At 51.2% G+C, this 21,000-nt stretch overlaps 1 protein-coding gene across 2 annotated transcripts in view; it reads left to right on the forward strand.

The window, feature by feature from the left end:
- Window positions 1–21,000, forward strand: part of SYT13 (synaptotagmin 13) — a 40,335-nt gene that overhangs the window by 11,919 nt on the left and 7,416 nt on the right. For both annotated transcript variants that reach the window (XM_088017835.1, XM_028111063.1), the window contains one exon: window positions 18,098–18,323. In XM_088017835.1, coding sequence (XP_087873961.1) covers window positions 18,098–18,323 — 226 coding nt within the window. The remainder of the gene's footprint in view (window positions 1–18,097; window positions 18,324–21,000) is intronic.

The raw sequence follows: 21,000 nt of genomic DNA on the forward strand, positions 1-21,000 counted from the left end.
ACTGAGCACTGGGGACACTACAGGAACCAGATAGACAATGTCTTTGACCTGCTGTAGCTCAGATTCTAAGGGTAGAGATGTTCATCACACAGTTGTACAAATGAATATAAATCGACAGCTGTGTTAGGTGTGGTAAGGGAGGTAGGAGTCCTCCCAAGAAGTGATGGCTGATTATTGCTCTGCTCTTCAACATTTTTGGAGACTCCTTTCATTTAAAGAAAAAAATTGAGCATGTATATTGTACATGTATATTTAATTCTTTATAAAGCATATATATACCTACATATTATATATATGCTACTTTACTAATATATACATAATAAAACATGCACAAAATGGATCTTTTAAAACAATGAGATAAAAATAAATTATAAAATGACATTCTCTTATTTTCTTCCCATACCCCAAATGAACTCTCTTGCATACCCTTATGACATACGGTTAGTGATATTTACTAGGTAAAGGTGTTGGGGATGACATTTGCAGTCTTCTAGGCATAGGGCATGTGCAAAGGCCCTGTGGAAAGAAGAAATATCACTCAGGAGGGACTGGATGAAGGTCGAAGTGGGTAGAGTACAAACAGCACAGGAGGGAGTGAGGTGAAGGAGCCAGTCAGGCCAGGGCAGGGCCACCCAGGACCTTCTGGACCACCAGAATTGTTTGGATATTTATCCCAAGAGCAATGGAAGCTACTGAAAGGTCTTCAGTGAGATGTGACATGGCTATATTTGGGTTGTGAAGCCATCCTTCTAGATGGGGGAAGAGTGGAAAGAGAGACCAAGGGAAGGCCCGGAGGAAGACTGTGATGGTTTGGGTCGATAAGATGGCAACAGTGGATTGGCAGGATGTTTCGGAAATAGATCGACTGGTTTTGCTTATGGGTTGGCTGTGGGCTTCAGGAAGAGGGAGGAATTAGGGATGACACCTGAGGTTTTCACTTACTCAACTGGATGGTGGTAGAGTTACCAAAACGGGGAATACTCGGTAAAAATGAGGTCATGGATTTGAAGCCATGAGTTCCCTTTTGTGCAGGGAGAGCACGAGGAGTCTTTGCGCTATCTGCACGAAGATGTTGATCATGCGGGTGGTTTGGCAGGTCCGGAGCTCACAGTATGGCTGTGATGTATATTGGGGAGCCGAAGATGTATGCTGGGGAGTCATCTGTAGGAGGCAGCAACCATAGCCATGAGCCCGGCTGAGACCACCTAGCAAGAGGGCAGAATGAGAGGGGAAAGAGCCTGGGAAGTCCTGATTGACACCAGCATTTCATGAGAAGGAAGAGTGGCCAGAGAGGAAGGAGAAGAACCTAGAGAATGTAATGTCAGAGGAATAATAATAACAGGAGAAAAAGCTTTTTTAAGAGGAAGGGAATCCTCAAGCACAAATCTGCCACTGAAAAGTCAAGGAAGAGAAAACTGAAAAAGTCCATGGGAATTAAAGGGTGAAGGTCATTGGTGACCTTGGACACCAACAGTGACCTTCCGGTGGGCTGACAGGGGCCCTTTGGGGATGGTTTGTCACACGGATGGAGAGTAAGGAAGTGAGGAGACCACCAAGTCCTGGCGATTCTTTTGAGATGTGTGGCTGCCAAGGGGCGGAAAGGGTGAGGGCAGCGGCTGAGCAGGGGACAAGAAGCCAGTGGAATGTTGAGCACATTTAAAAGCTGGTGGCGGAGGAACCAGTTGAAAGAGAAAGGTAAACATTCAAGAGAGAGGAAGAGACAGCTGGCAAGTAACTGGGGTGGGGCTCCCACAAATGCAGTGGGGACGGGTGCCGGGCTCAGATGGAAGGGCTGGTCCCCGAGGCGGAGAGCGAGGGCTGCACCTCCCGCGGTGTCACAGGACGGGGGCGGCCACAGCACCCCTCCAGCCGAAGGAGAGCAGGTGTATGTCTGTTAGCAGGACACGAAGGGACCTCTGTTCTCTTGGCTTCCTTCCTTTCTTTATTTTTTTAAGATTTTATTTATTTATTTGAGAGAGAGAGAATGAGAGATAGAGAGCACGAGAGGGAAGAGGGTCAGAGGGAGAAGCAGACACCCTGCCGAGCAGGGAGTCCGACGTGGGACTCGATCCCGGGACTCCAGGATCATGACCTGAGCCGAAGGCAGTCGCTTAACCAACTGAGCCACCCAGGCGCCCCTCTTGGCTTCCTTTCTGTCTGTGGAGGAAACCTGAGGCGATAGATTCCAAAATGTGGGCTCGGGGAAGGAGTTAGGGAAACGATAGGATTGCGGGGCAGGACTGGGAGCCAGTTTGAGGTTGCTGACCATGAATTTGTCACGGGACCACCGCCCCCCCCCCCCACCGGAGCGACCCTTCTGCAGGGCAGGACCGTTGGGCGCAGGCATCGTGGTGTAGCGGGTTCATCCAATGTTGGGCTTTTGCCACATGGCGTCAGGGAAGGGCTGGAAGGCAAGGGATCTTTAGACTCTGAAAAGGTGTTGAAATGAGGGCCCGTGGAATCAAATGGGGAAGGTTGCCAAGGGAAGGGTTGCCAAGGGAAGGAAGGGGAGAGAAAGCAGAGGGCTGCCTGGTCTGAAGGCTCCTTAGGGATGGGAGAACAGCTGTGGGGGGGCTCTGGCCATGGCTGGAAGAGGGGGCCATGGCCACGGGCACCCTGAGGGCTGTGTCCCCCAGGGTCACAGGTGCCAGGAGCATCCTTCAGTCCCCTCACAAGGCGGGGAGGGGCGGGGTGAGGGCGCCGCGGTACGGTGAACAATTGACAGACTTGAATTCTTAGGAAGACCAGACGACAGCAGGGAGTCTGCTTCTCCCTCTGACCCTCCCCCCTGTCATGCTCTCTCTCTCTATCTCATTCTCTCTCTCAAATAAATAAATAAAATCTTTTAAAAAAAAAAAAAAAAAGGAAGACCAGACGAGTCAGCAGCTAGTTAAGTCAGCAGTTGCCTGCCCTCGGGTGTTTCTGGAATTCTTCATTTTAGGGCAACGCCAGACTCTAAGGAAGGAGCGCCTTGAATCCGTAACTCCTGAAGGCCACAGGGTGGATCAGGCCGGCTGCGCGTTGCGGTGAGCTGTACCTGTGGCTTAGCGTGTGGAAGGCGGGGTCGAGGCCACCGGTGTGTTTGCAGTTCCCTGGGCTACTGCCTGAGATCCCGGCAACCGCCCCAAGTGCACAGGGTGTCCCTGGCAGAGTCACGCGAGGGCCCTTGGCCTCCTCAGGAGCAGAAGGGTGACTCTGGCTGCCACCGCCGTGGGAAACCCAGCTCTTGTGACTCCTCCAGGCAGCCTTTGGGAGGCCTCACCAATTGCAACAGTCCATGAGATGGTTATTGGATTAATAAATAGTATTAATAATTAAGTTGTCATTAAAATGGCTCTAGTAAACTGCTTGGATGTGACGCACGAGATGAGTGGAGGACATGAAGCCCTCGGACTTTGGGTTCCAGTTTCAGTCTGCCCCTTGCTTGCTGTGGGATGGCCGGCTAGTGACTTGATCTGTCTGTGCCTCAGTGTGGCCATCTATGAACCGTGTCATTGTTACCGAATCGTGGGGATTCAATCAGATAATCCAGGTAGCGCTGTGCCCAGAACTTCGGGGGCAGGCTGGATATTGCCCCTTGGCATCCAGACCACCCTCTGCGTCCTCCTCCCTCCCTGCCACCCCCGCCGCCCAAACTTACCCCCTTTTCCTAACCTCCCCGTCCCCGTGCCCCAGTCCTAGAAGGCCTGGTCTAGGGCTGTGAACAGTGCCCAGCTACTCCTGCTCCAGAAGAGTCTCCTTTCCATATTGTTTTCCTTGGTCTCCCCCACCTTTGTAAACACCTGCTTTATGAAACTCTCCTCAGTGGCCCACTTTGAATGTGCCTTCTGTTCCTGCCCAGACCCTTACTGATAGGGTTTTCAATCCATGTTAGCTATTATTACCAACCCTGATAATTAATAATAACAAAGGGAGAGTCTGCGGGGGATACAAATTGGCAAAGGTCAGAGTCAACAATGATCAAGCCCTGTTTGCACAAGGCTTCATTGTTTAGAAACTGCTTTCATTAGCCTCTCGCCTGGTTTCTGTTTGGTCCAGCCTCTGGCATAGTTTCCATTGGGTCTAGCCTCTAGCAAGGTGCCCTGCCCATCCTGGAGCTTGTGTGGGTAGGAAAGTTCAGCTGTTTTTCTCAGTTCAAAAGGCTTGACATGAGCCGAGGAAAACTATTTGACATTGATAGTAACTTGGAGCCAAACACTCTGGTATTACTGACCTTCCATAACCAAATCTTATTTTTGTGACAGTTGGTGACCTGTTGGAATGTTGGCCCGTGTGACACAGAAGGAAAATCCAGTGGGTCTGCTGCCCATGTAAAAGTTAGCAGCTGTGCCTATGGCCGATCCTCCATAGCTTTGGGTTGGCCCAGGAGGCCGCCCGAAGGGGATGTCAGAAGCAGCTCTTTGGTGGTTGGGCCTTGCAATCTCTCATGAAAGTCACACAGAAGAAATGATCTGTTGCCCAATCGTTTCTGTGGCTATAGACGTTCAGTGACCCTCAGAGATAATGCTTTTTCAGGAAAGGAGCCCTGATGGGTAGTGATGGGGGTGCCTTTCCCTTAATGAAGCTCTCTCAGATTCCTCCCTCTGCCTACACGCTGCTCCACCCGAGAAGCACTGTCGAATCTTCCTTGGGGATTTGTTGTGCATGCTGCCTTCCTCTCTCATCGAGACAGGTATACTGTGGTCCAGCCCCCCGCTTCCTCTCCTCCGGCTCTGGGCTGGCCTTCTGGCCTCCAGTCCCTCCTGCATACACTTGCTACTCTGATTTACTGAAAGGAGTGCTCATATCATTCCCCTGTTCACTATCTGGCTGTGTCTCTCCGCTGTTTATAAACTAGAATTCAAAAGCTTTTTGCTGGGTATTTGAGACCCTTCATGGCCTGACCTCACCATTCCTTTGCAAATCAATTTCTCTAATCCCAATGTTTCTCTTCAGCTGGTTTGCCAGACTCCCTGGGCCCCAGATGTGCACCCCTTCGTCCACATTGCTCCACTCTCTCCATTTGAGCTACCCCTGCCTTTCCTGTCCATAGTTATCCTTGAATGTTGGGCTGAAGCCTCTCTTGCCAGAAGCCTCCTCTGACCTCACAAATGATGAGGACCTCCTCCATAGACTTTTGCAGCACGTAGTCAAGACATATGGCCCTTTGAAATTACCTACCATAGTTACTTATCTTTTTATACGCATGCGTCAGGGAAAGCATATAGCATCTAGCTTTCATCTTGTATACCAATTCTTATTCGTTTCTGGTGGCTTCCCAGAGCCCTGAGCAGAACAGGCCCTGTCTGAGCAGGGCAGTTAAAGAATGTTTTAACCAATTAGCCATGTCTGCCATGGACACAGGAGAGTTCTAGCATAAGCGGTTCATCTTTCTCATATATGAAATATCTCGTCTCCACTATGGCATAGTAAACTTCCTGAGGGCAGGGACTTATTCATGTATCCTGCGTTGGTTTTAAGGGTGGGTGAGTACATAGTGGGCAACAAGTGTGTGCAGATATCTGTGTTATTGGCAAGAAATTGGAGGGTTTGGGCTTAAAACCAAAATATAAGGAGGATCTGGTAAAACAGTCACTGTCCTGTTTTGAAGCCACTGTACAAGTGGGCTGTTTTCTAAACCACCGGGTTGGAAAATGAGGTGCTTTCCAAGTGTCTGCCCAGAAGTGGATGGATGTCTTCACTTAGTAGTTCTCTGCATGTGTGTGCAGCGAGGCATCACCTGTGATGGATGACATTCACACGCTCAAGGGTTTTACAGAATTTACCTCCTTTCTCTCCCACTCAGAAAAGCTTATCAGAATGCAAATGTGTGAAGGAGGCATTATTATGAGAATAACCTTGAATGTGCTCTGATTTTTTAAGTGGGAAAAAGAAGTATCAAATTTCAGTACCTTAGCTCATGTTTGTAATGTATCAGCTTAACAACAAGGTTAAACACTGTTGCCTTTGTCAATAGTTTCATCAATTGTCATGCATCTTAGAATAAAAAAATCCTATAGCTTGTTCTGAAAGATGATCCTGAATTCAATGTCAAGGAAACTGGCCTATAACCAGATTTCTCAGTCTTTCATGCCAAAATGATGTTCCAACATTAGAGACATGGCACCCACAGATAAGACACTGAGAAAAAATGTCTTTAAGTATTCAAACGGACAGTTGCTTAAGGCCACAGAAACCAAAATTAAACATCTGTGTTCTCATCCTACAGAAATTGTTGATGATGCAAGACAGATCTTCCTTCTAGACATGGACATGGTTTCACAGAAAGACTTTGAAGGCCCCAGGAAACCAAGACAGTGGGCATGGGGGGGGCAAAAGTTCTGACGGTTAAAGGTTGGCTGAGATTGGGCTTGGAGTCAATCCCATTGGCACCATGGCCACAGCCCTGTGATGGCGGCTAGAGATGGAGAATAAGGATGGGCTGAATGGGGTGGCAAGACTCAGTTTGAGCCCCAGGCTACTGACCAGAGGGGTTTTCTCTGACTTTTCAAACATCCTGGCTTCGAAACAACGCTTAGGATGGATGCTGATGAGCTTACAACATAGTCCTGCCGTTGGCTTGGCTCCTGTCACAAACGAGACACATTTTCAGCACAAAGAATGTCAAGCCCATATTCAAGACTGAGAGCGGTAACAAAGCTGCTGCCCAAACATCCAGACACTTTATTAAAAAAACCAGACAACTGGGTGGGGAGGGGAGTGGGGTTATCAGTCTAACGATATGGCGCCTGCCAGCAAATCAAAAGCAAACTCACGGGACATCTCCATTTCCACCTGTTTATGGATGGTATCCAGAGACGGCCCCCAGGGAACCATGTTGTGTCCTGTTGTGGTCAGCAGTCGTGGCTTTGGGGGGACTTGTCTTCCAAGTCCAGAGCAGTCATACATTAGCTGTAAGATCTCGGACAAATTTCAAACTCCCTGAGCCCCAGTTTCGTCCTTTGTAAAGAATTAGGCTGTTTTTATTTATTAATATGAAGGTGTAGAGTAGGGAAACTATTAGGCACTTATCTATAGGGTTGTGTGAGGTAATGTCTGTAGCACTTCGAGGAGCATCTCGAAGTCCAGAGTGGTCTGGAGGTGGCAGCCATATTGCCCATTCAGCCATTGTGATTGACTAATGAAGTCAACGTGGGGACCCCCTAGGAGAAGGAAATCTCTAGGCAGGGTCTTGCCATTTTGTGGCTTTGGGTCCCACAGAATGGTTTTGTTTTTTGAATTCTGTTTACGCTGGAAATGTTGGGAGAACCGCAACACTCACCGTCCCTCCTCTGCTCATGGGACTTTAAGCTTTAGCTGTCCCCACTGTTCTCTGCACACACTGTAGACTTTCAAGCCACAGCCTCAGTCCAGAATGCCCTTCTCCCACCTCTCCACTGCCAAACCACTGCTCCTACTTGGGGGAGTGCCCAACCCAAAGTTAGAGCCTCAGAATCTTCCTGAAAATCTCCTTTCAACGCATACCACCCACCCTGAGATCCGCCCCCAGGTGATGTGATGTGCTCCTCTAAGAATCTGTCTTGCACTGCTGATCTCATCACAGTGTTTATTATTATACGAAACCCCCACTGCCTGCTCCTCTCCCCACACACAGTGTGCAAGGGCTGGGACCTGTGTCTGCTGTGGGCTCCGTCACATCAGGTTCTCAGTCTCAAACAGTGATTGATGGAATGAATGAACGAACGGATAGCTGGGGTCAGAGGGCAGAGGTGGGACATTGTCCCCCAGCCCCGGTGGCTTCTCCTTAGATCTACCCAACACGTTAGAAAGATAACAGACCATCTTATCTTTGGTTCCTTGGTCTCACCCAGGCAGGGAAGTTCATGGTCAAGCTGTAAAGCCTGCAGGCTCCATGGCCACGTGCTGGGGTTTGAATACCAGCTCTGCATCCAGGGAACTGTGGGACTTCAGACTTTCGTCCTCTGTGCCTCAGTGTCCTCTTCTGTAAAGTGGGGATAATAAAGAATACCTTCTTCAGGAGGTTGTGAGGTTTAAATGGAACCCTCCAGGTAAACCACTTATACCTGTATCGGACACATGATTAATGCTAGAGAGGGTTTTTGCCCCCCAGTTTTAGCTCAGAAGGCCTTTCCTGACCCTCACATTCTAAGTGGACACGACTTCCCCTCCTCCCACCCCCCATAACCATCTGTCCCTGAGATTGCCTTTTTTGCATCTAGTGACTTCTTGCTTTTTACTTCCCTGGTGATGCTCACTCCACAAGGGAAGTGATCGGACAGTGTTGTTCTTGCAGCTGACCAGCATCTAGAGATTTCATAGATGTTGAACAAATGATTGGATAAATGAGGACCGGCAGAGAAAGGGTTGGCACTGGGCTGGCTGCTATTTTCAGTTGGGTCTCATTCTTGTCCGGTCAAGAGGCATATTTACCCAACCGACAGGGAGGCTAATTCACAGACAAACTTTGTCTGTTGCACCTCCTGGTCTGTCACATTCCGTACCAGCGAGGGGTCAGGGCATGTTCTGGGTGGACCACAAACTAGCCTTTTTAGATTTTAAAATAACAAAGCAGGGGAAAGAAAGTAGCAAGTGAGTCCCAAGGGAGGGGGAGTTGAAACGGGATCAGGGACACAGACTTGCAACAAACAAAAGAGGAGGTGTTGGAAGGGATATTGAAAGATGGAGCCGAGGCTGGGTTGCCATGGAAACACTGTGTGGCGCCTGGACCAGAAGATGAGCTGCTCCTTCAAAGTGAATTTCAACCTCACAGCTGGAAGTATGCCTCCCCCGCCCCCGACCCCCCACCCCGCCCAGAGTACAACCTCCCCCGGGGACCTGACCCTGTGGATTTGCCCATAAGCCTCTAAGAAGTAGAGATCTGGTAGCAGCAGTTCCCCTGGAGTGGGAGATCTATCTGACAAGGAACCAGGGAGCCGAGGGGACCTGCTGAGAGGGAGCTTGTGCCCAGGAGTGGCTCACCACACAAGAGGGCATTTCTACACCTATCCCACCCAGATTTCTGGGGCCTTTCTGAAACCAGGGTGTTCCCACGTGGGCCGCAGGGACCACCCACATTACAGTCATGCTGGGGAGCTTCATAGACATGCAGGTTCCCCAGGCTCTACCTGCCACCTCTGAATCAAACCCCCGGGCCTTGGGGTTTCAGAAAAATCGGAATTTTTCACTTCCGCAAGTGGGAATGATGCACATCCACATGTGGGAAGCAGCATTTACAACCCTGTTCCTCTGCCTAAAGGGTGTGTAGGGGTCAGAGTTGGGTACAGAGTTGGTGGGGCAACCCAGTGGCCTGGGCATCAGGCTCTGTGGCAGGAAAACCCTGGTGAGCTTTGGCAAAGTATGACTGGAGATGAGAGGAAGGGAGAAAGGGGCCGGGAGGAGGGCAGAGCAGTTCAGTGTAGGGCTCTGGAGTGAGGCCGCCTGGGTTTGAATTGAGCCCCTACCACTCACCAGCTGGTGGTGCGTCCTATCTGGAAAATGGGATTGATCCTAAGAATACTTCCTGATAGGGTTATTGTGGGGATTCAGTGAGCTCATATCTGAACAGTGCAGGGCACAGGGGGGCAGACTCGCAAGGTGGAAGAGGCTGGGATTCTGAGTTTGGAGAAGGGTCAGTAGAGCCTTTAAGACTGTAAGAAATCAGTTTTTATTGTGCTCAGCCATTTAAGTGTGGGGGTTGTTTGTTACATAGCAGTGGCCTTGCCTGACTAATACAGGGCTGTTAACAAGCAGCCTGGTAACCATGAAGCTTCACCCAGTTGTAAGTGTGTGGGAGGATGCTCTCTAGAGGGAATGGGCAGTGGGGATCCCTTTGGGCTGGTTAAGAGCCTCTATGGCTGCACCCCAAATTCTCTCTGGAAGAGTTATCTGGATGGCTGGAAGGACTTCCCACTCACAGACTCAGCCTCCAGGAGTTGGTCCTTCCCTAGAGGCAAAAATGACTATTTCTGTTAGCTTGACCTAATGGACTTACTGCCCGTTGTCCAGAGAATCCTACTTCTCGCTAGAGAAGAGTGTGCGTGTGTGTGAGTGTGAGCGTAAGAGTGTGCGCATGAGCATGTGTGAAAGCGTGCGTGTGAGTGTGAGCATGTGTGAGCGTGCATGTGTCTGTGTGAGCATGTGTAAGAGCGTGTGCAAGAGCGTGCACACGTGTGTGAGCGTGTGTAAGAGTGTGTGAGAGTGTGAGCATGTGTAAGAGCGTGTGCACGCGTGTGAGTGTGTTGGAGGCAGAGCCAGTGTCCTGGGAAATATCTCGTCACAAAATCAACAAGGGCAACTTTTCCTTCCTGGTGATAATTTAAAACATTTTTGTCCTTAAACAATCACATGGAGCCAAATACAAAAGCTCATATGAATTTTAATGATAGAACTGGAGATTTCAAGAAAGATTCCCAGTTGCTCCAGAAGACGTCCCTGTCTCTAGAGTATGTGTTACTTTCTCTGCCTCTGAACCTGCTTTGGAAGGGAAGTTTGAGAAACGCTGATCCAGAGACCCGTGGATCCTATGTATAAGTCCACAGATAGTTCTGAGCTGGCCGTATGTAGGTATCACTTGGGAAACTTGCTGAACATTCAGATTCTTTCTAGATTTTATTTATTTATTTGACAGAGAGAGAGCACAAGCAGGGGGAGCGGCAGAGAGAGAGAGAGAGAAGCAGGCTCCCCGCTGAGCAGGGGGCCCGATGCAGGACTCAATCCCAGGCCCCCGGGATCATGACCTGAGCCGAAGGCAAATGCTTAACCGACTGAGCCACCCAGGCGCTCCTTGAACATTCAGATTCTTATCCCCATCTCAGAAAGCCTAATGCAGCAGTTTGGATTGAGGTGTGTGTGTATCTACATCCACCTCTCTCTGTCTAAATTGTTAGCGAGGTAGAGTTCACATGCAGTGAAATGCACCTATCATAAGCGTATAGCTTCATCTGTTTTGACAAATATTTATCCCGTAGGCTGTAACCATACTTCTGACATGCCTCTTACCTCTCGTTTCTCCCAGAAGCACCCACTCTTCTGATTTCTATCACCATTGATTAGTTTTACCTGTTCTCAAACTACGTGTAAATCAATGTTTCTCAATCGGCACTACTGACATTTTGGGTTGGATAAGTCCTTGCTGTAGGGACCTGTCCTGTGCGTTGGAGGATGGTTGGCAGCATTCCTGGCCTCCACCCAGGAACAGCCTCCACCTGCCAGTTGTAACAAGCAAAAATGTCTCCAATCATTGCCAGTGTCCTCCGAGTTAAGTACTAGTGATATAAATTGAATTATGCAGTATATATTCTTACGTATGGTGCCTTCTTTCCTTCAGCACATTTTTTTTGTGATTTTTCTCTGTTGTCGAGTGTACACATAATTCATTTCTTTTTATTTTTGAGGGGTAGTCCATCATGAAAATAGGCCGCAATTTACTTAGCCATTTTCCTGTTGAAGGACATGTGGGCTGATGCCAGTGTGGGGCCAGTATGAGTAAAGTTACTACCAGTATTCATGGATAAGGCTTTGTGTAAATATATATTTTCATTGTCCTCGGATGAATACCGAATACAAAGCAATTGCTGGGCCATAGGGTAGATCGAAGTTTACCTTGTCCTATTTTCCCTTCCAAGCAATGTATGAACATTCCTATTGTCTCCCATCTTTGCTCATACTCGATGTTGCCGTTTTTCATTTTAGCCATTCCAGTGGATGCATAGTAGTTGCTCATTTTTTATGCCTCCTTGGAAAATTCTCCCAAACAGATGTATTAGTTATATAGTGCCACCTAACAAATCATCCCCCAAATTAGTGGCTTTAAAATAACACCAGGTTGTAGTGTCCGAAGGTCAAGAATCTGGTCCTGACGGAGCCGGGTCGTCCGGCTCAGGGTCACATCGTCCAAGGCTCCGATCATCTCAAGGTCCGACTGGGGCAGGACCTACTTCCAAGTTGTTGGTAGGATTCAGTTCTTCACGGGCCGCTCTCCCTCCCTAGCCAGCCAGGTTTCCCCAGGCTCCCCAGGCAGCTCTCAACATCAGTCTGTTTGTCAGAGGGTGCACACAAGATGAAATCTAATTCTGTTGCAACATAATCTCCCATGTTTTATCTCATCATATACTCTCTTCATCAGAACCAAGTCACGAGGTCCAGCCCACATTTAGGGGAAGAGAATTCCACAAAGGGGTGCAATCCAGGAGGTGAGGGGCCCAGGAGGCCTCTCGAGCCCCCTGTCCCAGTGGCTCTAGTGTGAGAAGCTTGGTCTACACCAGAGCTTCTCACACCATCTGGGGGAGAAGAACCTGTTTTGTTTCGTTTTAACATCAACTCATCTCATCACAAAAGAGTTCATGGGCAGACCCCAATGCACGAACCCAACCTTGCATAGCACTGGTCTAGACCCCAGAGTCAAATGAGTATTTCCAACATTTGTTGAGGGGTTGTTATGCTCGCCTCTGTGCTAAGAGCTTTACCCCGGTTCACTTAGCTAATCCTCTGTCCAACTCCAGGAAATAGGTGTATTATTGTCAGCATCCCCATTTTACAAATGAAGAAACTGGGGGCACAGAGAGGTTCATGAATCAGACCCAAGATCATATAGCATGTAATTGGCAGAACGTGGGCTCCAGCCACACTGTCTTGTTCTGAAGCTTGAACACCTGACCACCAGGCCCCATTTCAAACTCTGGGATGCATGTCAGTGTGCATAATTAGCAGCGTCAGGGTCCAGAGGGACAGAAGCTGACAGACTCCTTTCTCCAGCCCCGTGGAGGGGGGCTTTGCTCTGCTTAGCTGCAGACCCCAGATGCAGTGGTCTATGTTTGACATAATCCAAATGCTCTATGTCTGACTTTCTCCCCTCTGTCCTCTCCCTTTTTTAAGTTCAAGTGTAAGGGATGAAGCCATCCATCCCCTTTCTCTGCCGGAGTCTGCTTTGCCCACCTGTAACTTCCTGGGTGCTGCAGTGCTTTAGGATGGATGCCCTAGCACAAAAGCCCAATTTAATAAACAGTCTTAGGTGAAAAAATTAATCATGTCACGAAAGAGGTCGCCTAACGCCTCTGGTAAGGTTAAGCGTTTGTTTACAGATCATTAACTGCATAATTAATTTCTCTTTTTCCCACACAGGCCCCATAAGGGAAGGACAGCATCTGTCTTGTTCACTTCTGTGTTCCTAACACTTAGCATAGGACCTGGCCTGTAGTAGGGCTCAATAAATATTTGTTCATTAAATGAAGGCTCGCCCCCCTCCCCCTGCCATCTGTCTTAGCCTGGATTAGGGAAAGCTGAGCCTGCTCTGAGGCCTCCGTGCTGCTCTTCAGCAGGAAGCCCGGGGGGGTGGGGTGGGGGAAGAGGCCACATGCAGGGGCGTTACTGAGCTGGCCACCACCTGGCCTCAAGGGCAATTGCTGGAGATGTCATCTTCCGAGAGGTGACTGAAGATACTTTTGGGAGGTGTAGGAAGGAGGAAGAGAGAAGAATTCAGGTCTGGCTTCCAGCTCCCCATGATCAAGCCCCCCTGGGCCCCTGACCCCGTGGAGTGTTAATTCTTGGCACATCGGGGTTGCCCTTGGGCGGGCCCAGAGTGTCCCTGGGTGTCTCACATGCCTCAGCCGCCACCAAGAAGCCCCAGGGCAGGTGGCAAGAGGTGAGTGGGATGGGCGTGACACAAGACCTGGTGAAGTTGCTTAGAGTCCATGCTGGGCAGGAGCACGTAACCTGAGGCCCCAGAGACAGACAAGGCCAGGAGGATATGCAGAGACCCATCAGAGGGGCCTCCTGTCCCCATACCTGTCATGCTAGCACATTGGGCCTTCCCTCATTGTTGAACGTCTGCCCCCGCCCCCGAAACTCTCCCTGATTCATTCAGCACCGATATTTCCACCCTGGATTCAAGGGACAGTGGAGGGAGGATCCCCACTTCCAAATGCTGCTCCTCCTGCCGTGCAGGGTTAGGCTGGAGCGCAGGCCCTTCTCTGGAGGTCTGCTCCACCCGGCGCCTCCCTCTTCCCGGCCATTCTTGCTTGCGCCCCACTCAGGATGCTTTCTCAGACCCTTCCCTCACTCCCAAACCTCTTTTCTGCTTCTTGGGCACTGAAGTCCCAGCTGTTAAAAGTGGAAACATAGACGCACTGGAAAGATGGGGTGGAACAAGGCTTTTCAAATGCAATAAATAAGGTTGGACGAGAGAACGGAATAGGTAATCAGCCGCTGCTTTTCCCACTTGGGGAGAGTCCTGTAGCGGCCATCAGACTCTGCTCTGGGCCCAGTGAAGGCCTATAAATCACTCTGCACTTCAGGGAGCTCTCGTCCACATGGGCTCTCAGCCAGGGGGGGCAGGGACATGCCTTCAGCCGGATGCCACGACATTCAGGAAGCGGGAATGGTGTCTTACCCGAGGCATTTCTCTGCACCAGTCGTAGTGTCCTGGGGTGCTCTTGAACAATGCAGTGCCTCAGTTCAGGAGGCTCCCGGCTACAAATCCCAAAGACCCCGACCCCAGCAGGCGTAAACAATAAGGACCATATAGCTCTTGTGGTGTGACTTGCGGTGCAGAGGTGGGGATACCAGGCTTGGTTGACTCAGTGGCTTGAGGACACTGTCACTGGAAACACAGCTTCCTTTTTTCTCTCCATCCTGCTGTCCACCATGTCAACTTTGTCCTAAGGCTGGCTCATCTTGTCATCGCCAGATAGGGCCACAGGCTTCCTGTCCTGGCGGGGAGAGGATCTCATCTATTACCGTGAAATGCAAGTCCTTCCATTCTGTCTGGGTTGGCTTTCCAGGACAGGTGTCAACCCCTGTGGTGGAAACAGCACCCTAGACCTGATAAGATCAGGCTAAACAGGTACCCCCACCCTCCGCCACCCCACAGCTGAGGCTACGGTGGGACTGGGAAGACCTGGCGATCTGGAGAAAAGGCAGCATGGGGGGGGTGGATGTTGGTGGACACACAAGAAAACCCCAACTTTGGGCCCTAGGGCTGCATCTCAAGCTCTTGTCACAGGCTCCTGAGCTCATTAGAGGCACACAAATTCAGAGCCACTGAGTAGGGAGGAAGGCCGACCCAGGCCCTGCAGAGACTTGAGGCAACACGGAGCGAACCTCACTCAGAAATGAGCCCGATGACTATTTTCCCATGAAAAACGCAGAACCAGCCAAGTTTGATCAAACTGGAAATCAATCAACATAGGCCTCTTCTGAAGTGATTGAACTGGGATGAAATCAAATATAAAACCATAAAAATATCCCCCAAACCAGCCAAACAACCTTAGTCCTGGACCCAACAAGTGACAGGTAGGGTGCCTCCAAGAAGGGGCTGGGTGTCCAGAAGCCAGTGGGAAGCTGAGCGCCTTCGGGCTGATGAACAGGAGGGAACAGCAGGGGCCCGAACCCGGAAGCTGCTGTCACCACTTAGCGTTCAGCGTCCAAGACACGTGGGGACTTTTTTTTTTGAGAAGCAGCCGCAGGGCTGTGGAAGTGATGCAAATTTGGAGTCAAAGTATCTGGAGGCCCAATTATACGCCACTTGTAAGTTATATGACCTTGAACTTCCTTGAGCCTCTGTTTCTTCGTTGTGCGATAGTATAATAAAGATAACCCAGACTTAGATGAAATACTGGAGGTGGGCGCCACTTGGTGGAGGACAAAAAGACATGGGGACATCAGTCATTGCTCAAGTCAGGAGCACAGCCTCTCCCCCAACCCCCTGACTCGCCACCCCACTTTCCAATCACCCCTCCTTCAAGGTCTAGTTCATGCCCTGGCTCCTCCCTGACACCCTCCCTGGCCTCCCAGACCCCTGCTTGCCCCCTGCATGCACCATCTGCTCCCCGCCTCCCTGTGGCCACATGCACAGTCTGCCTGCTGCCCACTTTGGTAACTGCCACCCCAACTGCCAAATACACCTGTTATTTACTGTCCAGTGGGTGATCGACTCCCCAACTCACCTGCACCTGCAAATCAAGAGCTGTGTCGCCCACCTCTTCGGAGCTCAGAATGTGGGAGTGGAACCAGCCTTGAAATCACCTGTCCCTCGAGGGGACACCTCAGAGAGGTGAAATGACCCACCAAGAGTTGCTCAGCTCTGGCGGTGGAGTCAGCACCAGGAGCCAGGCCCCTTGATGCCCAGTGACATGGTCAATGGGGTGGGGGTGCAAAGGGGACCCGATTTTGCAAATCATACGGGTCCCACTGTGTCTAACAGTGACAAATGTTTCTGATGGGTGAGTGTTGGGCCTGGCAAAGGCTGGAGGGTGGGAAGGGGGTCGGGAGCCACAGTGGCAGTGGGCTTTGGGGCCAGGCTGATCTAGGATAATCCTGCTGCCATCCCCACTGTCTGCTTGTGGGCAGCTTCGTTCCGTTGAAGTCCGAAATGCTTTTTGAGCCCGCCCGTGGCAGGCACACTCAGCAGAGATCAGGATAGAGGTGCCCTGGCTTGGTTGTACTGTTGTCCACTGGGCAGCACTTCCAAGAGAGGAATGAAGTGTTTTACCCCCTCCGAGTCCCTTAGGGAGTTCGGGAGAAAAAGGGTAGTGACCCGCACAGTGGCCAAGAGACATCAGCTCCTGCCTCTGGCCGTTGGAGCCCTGGTGCTATCCAGTGGATGAGTTAGGAATGCCTTGTCACCAAGGTCCAGCCTCCCTCGAGAATGGTCGGGGACAGAGTGGCAGTGAGGGCAGAATGTCCAGGATTTATCCCGGGATAGTGGAATGTAGAGTGTGCAAACACTGTAAACACACTCTTTGAAACAGTGTGAACTTGTAAGTGCTGTCCCCCTCTAGGACTGCATTACCCCCCCCCGCCCCCATGCCCCAGCTCCTGGGTTACCCCTGTCACTGGAGGAAGCAGCCTTGTCCCCTGGCTGGCCCGTCCAGCAGCCACAGAGACGGGAGAGACAGAAGGACCGGCGAGGGAGGCAGGAGGCTTCTCAGGGGACTCTGCCATGGCTCTGTACCTGCCCTAACTTGAGGGCTATTTTGGGGGCTACCCAGCCAGCATTTTGAGCTCCAGGTCCAGCCCTCAGTCCCTGATTTCCTGGGGACTGGGCACACCTCTGATATTGCTGCCTGGTATATAAGTTTGAGTCCGTCAGGTAGAAGATATCTCAAGTCCCTGAGGGAGGCAAAGATGGAAGATTCCACTCGTCTGTGTGAGGCAGCCCTGCAGACTTAAAGCTTCACAAGCAAGCTGCCCTTTGTGTAAAGAAAAAGATACCTTTCCTTCCCCGAGGACTGAGCCCCTACTTCAGGGTGCACAGCTGGGCAAGTGGTGAACAGACTGCATTTTGACCCCCCACTGGCCTCTCATCTAGGCTCCTTTGTGCAGTGCACAAACCATGCAACTAAGCACGGCAGCCCTAGCCAGTTTCGTATTGCATACTCCCCGTGAGCAGACGCTGCAGGCACCAGGGGCACAGAAGGAGCAAGACAAGGCATAATCCCTGGGCTTACGGAGCTCACACAGGACTGGCTACAAACAGGCCAACCTATGACCACAACGATATAGGGTGAGCTCAAGGCTATCAGGCAAAGAGCAGGATATGGGGAAAGGGAAGGGACAGGCGTGGGGAAGGGACTTAATTTATAGCAGGTGTGGAGGGGGTGGTTTTGGTGGAGGGGTTGGGGGCCAGAAATCAGACCCAGAAAGAGTTCAGCCTGTTTGAGAAGCAGGGCGGTCGGTGGTTTGAAGGGAGGATTCTGGGGCAACGTCAGAAAGGTGAGTACGGCTGGGTCGGGCAAGTGCTTCTAGATCGCTGCTAGCAGTTTGGATTTTGTTCCAAGTGTGGTGGGACCCCTGGCGCCTCTGAGCCACCGGGTGGAAGAGGAAGGGGGAAGTGACCAGAGGCAAGTGGCCCGGGTGATAACCCCTGGGAGCACAGCAGAGGATCAAGGGACAGGGGGAGGAGGGACAGCTGAACAGGGCTGAAATCTCACCGTGCCCTGCCGCCACTCATGATGTCGTGGATTCCGGTGGGTTTGGAGGTGACATTTCGGCTTCCGGGGTGGCACCCCTGAGAGCGGAAAGGGGCTACAGGCCTCACTCTGCCTCTCATGACAGGTTACGTCATGGGATCTCCCCTCAATGTGTAGCACCCAGGCAGGAGGTCCTCTCGTGGACTAATCAGAGTGATGTGTGTTTGCAGTTCAATGTTAAAAAGTCCACGGAGCCCGTACAGCCCCGAGCCCTCCTCAAGTTCCCAGACATCTACGGACCCAGGCCAGTTGTGACAGCCCCGGAGGTCATCAACTATGCAGACTACACACTGAGGACCACGGAGGAGCCTGCTGCACCTGCCAGCCCCCAGGCCCCGAACGACTGCCGCCTCAAAAGGCAGGTCACAGAGGAGCTGTTCATCCTTCCTCAGAACGGTAGGGGTCTCCTGCCTGTGGTTCCCCTCTAGCCAGCACTGGGGAGGGCGGGGGGTAGACTAAAGGTGTCTCTGTAGATGCTGGGCATGGCCAGCCCCAGCGTCCAGAGCATTTGACGCTGGGCAAGCAGGTGGGCCCAGGGCCTCGGAACCACAGTGCTTTATTCCTGCAGACATATTGCTACGTTGTTTCCCTCCAGGGCCCCCGGCTTCCCACTGGGCAACGAGGAGTCCTTTTCAAGTCGGGTAGAGGAGTCGAGATTAGATCACGGGCTTTTGGAGCCATGGGTTCAATTCTCTGCCCTTTCATGTACTCGTTGGGTGGCCTCAGTCATGTTGCTAACCTTTCTGGGCCTCCGTTTCCTCATACATAAAATGGGACTGCACTATTATGTGCCCCGGAGGGCTGTTGTGAAGTGTGAATAAAATGATGCATATAAAGCGCTCAGCCCAGGGAGTGGCACAAAGGACGCGATCACAACATGCTGTTACTATGGTGTTTTCTCTTTTCCTTCTCATCAGTATGGACTTCAAGATGTAACACCTTTAGGGGTACAGTGCTATGCTGGGCACTGGGGCAGATGCGCCAAGCAGACACTGTCCCTAACCCAGAGGAGCATGCTCTCATAAGGAGGCAAGAAATACAGCTGGAAGAACGGGGTGTTGTGTGGTTTGGGAGTTTTGTTTATGGGGTTGGACAGGGAGATGGCAGAAAAGGAAGCAGCAGAAGTGGTTCTGACTTGGACCCCGATTTTTATGCATCTCCTGGCCTGGGTCCAACTGTACCCCATCCATGCTGGCCGGTGAACAGCCCCCCCGCCAAAACCCACCCAGGACCACAGTGATTAGCCAGGAATTTCTTCAGGAACAAATTAACAAAAGTGCCTGTGGCATGAACGAAGCTGCTTCACTTTTAGCCTCCAGTCTACATTTTATTTTAAAGATTTTTAAAATTTGAGAGAGGGAGAGCATGAGCAGGGGGAGGGGCAGAGGGGGAGGGAGAGGGAGAAGCAGACTCCTCGCTGAGCGGGAAGCCCAATTCGGGGCTCGATCCCAGGACCCTGGGATCATGACCTGAGCCGAAGGCAGATGCTTAACCGACTGAGCCACCCAGGCGCCCCAAGCAGCCTACATTTTAAATAGATGAAAACAGACCCATTGAGGACTTGAGAGCTTACGCTTGAAGGGTGGGGAAGAGCTTGCCTGAGGAGCCTTGAGGGTGGGTGATCAGAATCCTAATTCCTCCAGAGCCCAGATGAAGCCAGGATTGGATGCTCTCCACCAGGAAGAGCAGGAGAGGGTGTCGGAGTCGGGAACTTTGAAGATTTCAGAGCACTGGCCCGTCTTCTCTCAGTTGTCATTCCTCATTCCTTTCCCCATCCCAGAAGCCAAGCACTGGCCCCACAGAAAGCTATCAGGAATTGTTTCGTCAGCCAGTATTGACCAGAGGCGAGGGCGTGCAGGAGAGGGGGATGCCAGATTGATTGGACGTCGTCCCCATGATGCTGAACATGTCCACTCCCACCCGTGATGTGATGGTCCTCGGGCCCTGTGGAGCTCAGCGTCCCATTTCTAGAAGCTGAATCTCTCCCTGCCTTCCCAAGTGGTGCCGGCTTTGGTCTGGTTTCGATCTGGTTTTGAAGTTGAAGGCTGAGGTCCTCTGAAAGCGGAGAGCTCTTGGTGCCAGGCAGGCCCCTTCTGGCACCGACCCTGCTGCGGTCCTCCGTGTGGCGCCCTCGGAAGCCGCGTGGGTCCTGTGTGCGTGTTGGTCTTGCTTCACGCATTGCTCACGGCCTGGTCGATCTGTTCCTGACTTAGACGTGCCAGGGGAATTGTTCACCATTTGCGCGAACCCCGTAACAAGCCATTTTGAAAGTTCAATAGTCCTTCAAGTATCTACTCTCTCAATTTGATCTGAAAATCAAAATTTTTACAGTTCCAATTTGCCTCAAGTGGAGTCTGCTACAGCTGTTGGACCCTCTAATTCTTGTAGTATGTTTGACTGATGACGGTCTTCCAGATGTTTAGCTCCTGTGCAAGGGGGCAGAATGAGCAATCTCTGTGGGTTTAGGAACTTCTGAACTAAGGCTACGCTCATTCATTCATTCCACAAACATTTACTGGACCTGCACTGAGGTCACGTCCACGACCCCTGACCTCACCCCCCTCCAACATCTCCTGACTCATTTCTCTCACATTGATCTCCAGCCGTGAACACCTGGGGAGCAGGGATGAGACTCTGGGAGAGGTGGAGCTGGAGGTGGGCTGAGCTCGGAAACAGGACGCCTGGACCACACAGGCTGTGACAGTTTCCCTTCCTGAAAGCTCACCAGGGGCTGGGCCCTGGGCCAAGTACTTTCCCCGCTTTATTTCATTTCATGCAAGTAACTCTAGGAAAGAGGAACTATGATCACTGTCACGGTAAAGATGTGGAAACTGCGAAGTCATTTGTCCGGGGTCAAATAACTATTACAGGGCACCTCAGGTGTGACACCAAAGCCCATGCCTTGCCCACTGGGTGGTGACAGTCCCTTACAGTGTCATCCCAGGACCACAGGTGTCACCTGGCATGGCCACCACGCCTTGGCCCCCAGCTAGGGAACTTTCGGTTTGCATTCACAGCATAGGTGACAGGTGGGAAAGATGTGATCTGGAAAACGGGACCCTAGTGTGGGTGG

This window comes from Eumetopias jubatus, unplaced genomic scaffold (assembly GCF_037043125.1).
Source record: "Eumetopias jubatus isolate StellerSeaLion01/CBP00866 unplaced genomic scaffold, mEumJub1_p1.0 scaffold_13, whole genome shotgun sequence".
NCBI lineage: Eukaryota > Metazoa > Chordata > Mammalia > Carnivora > Otariidae > Eumetopias > Eumetopias jubatus.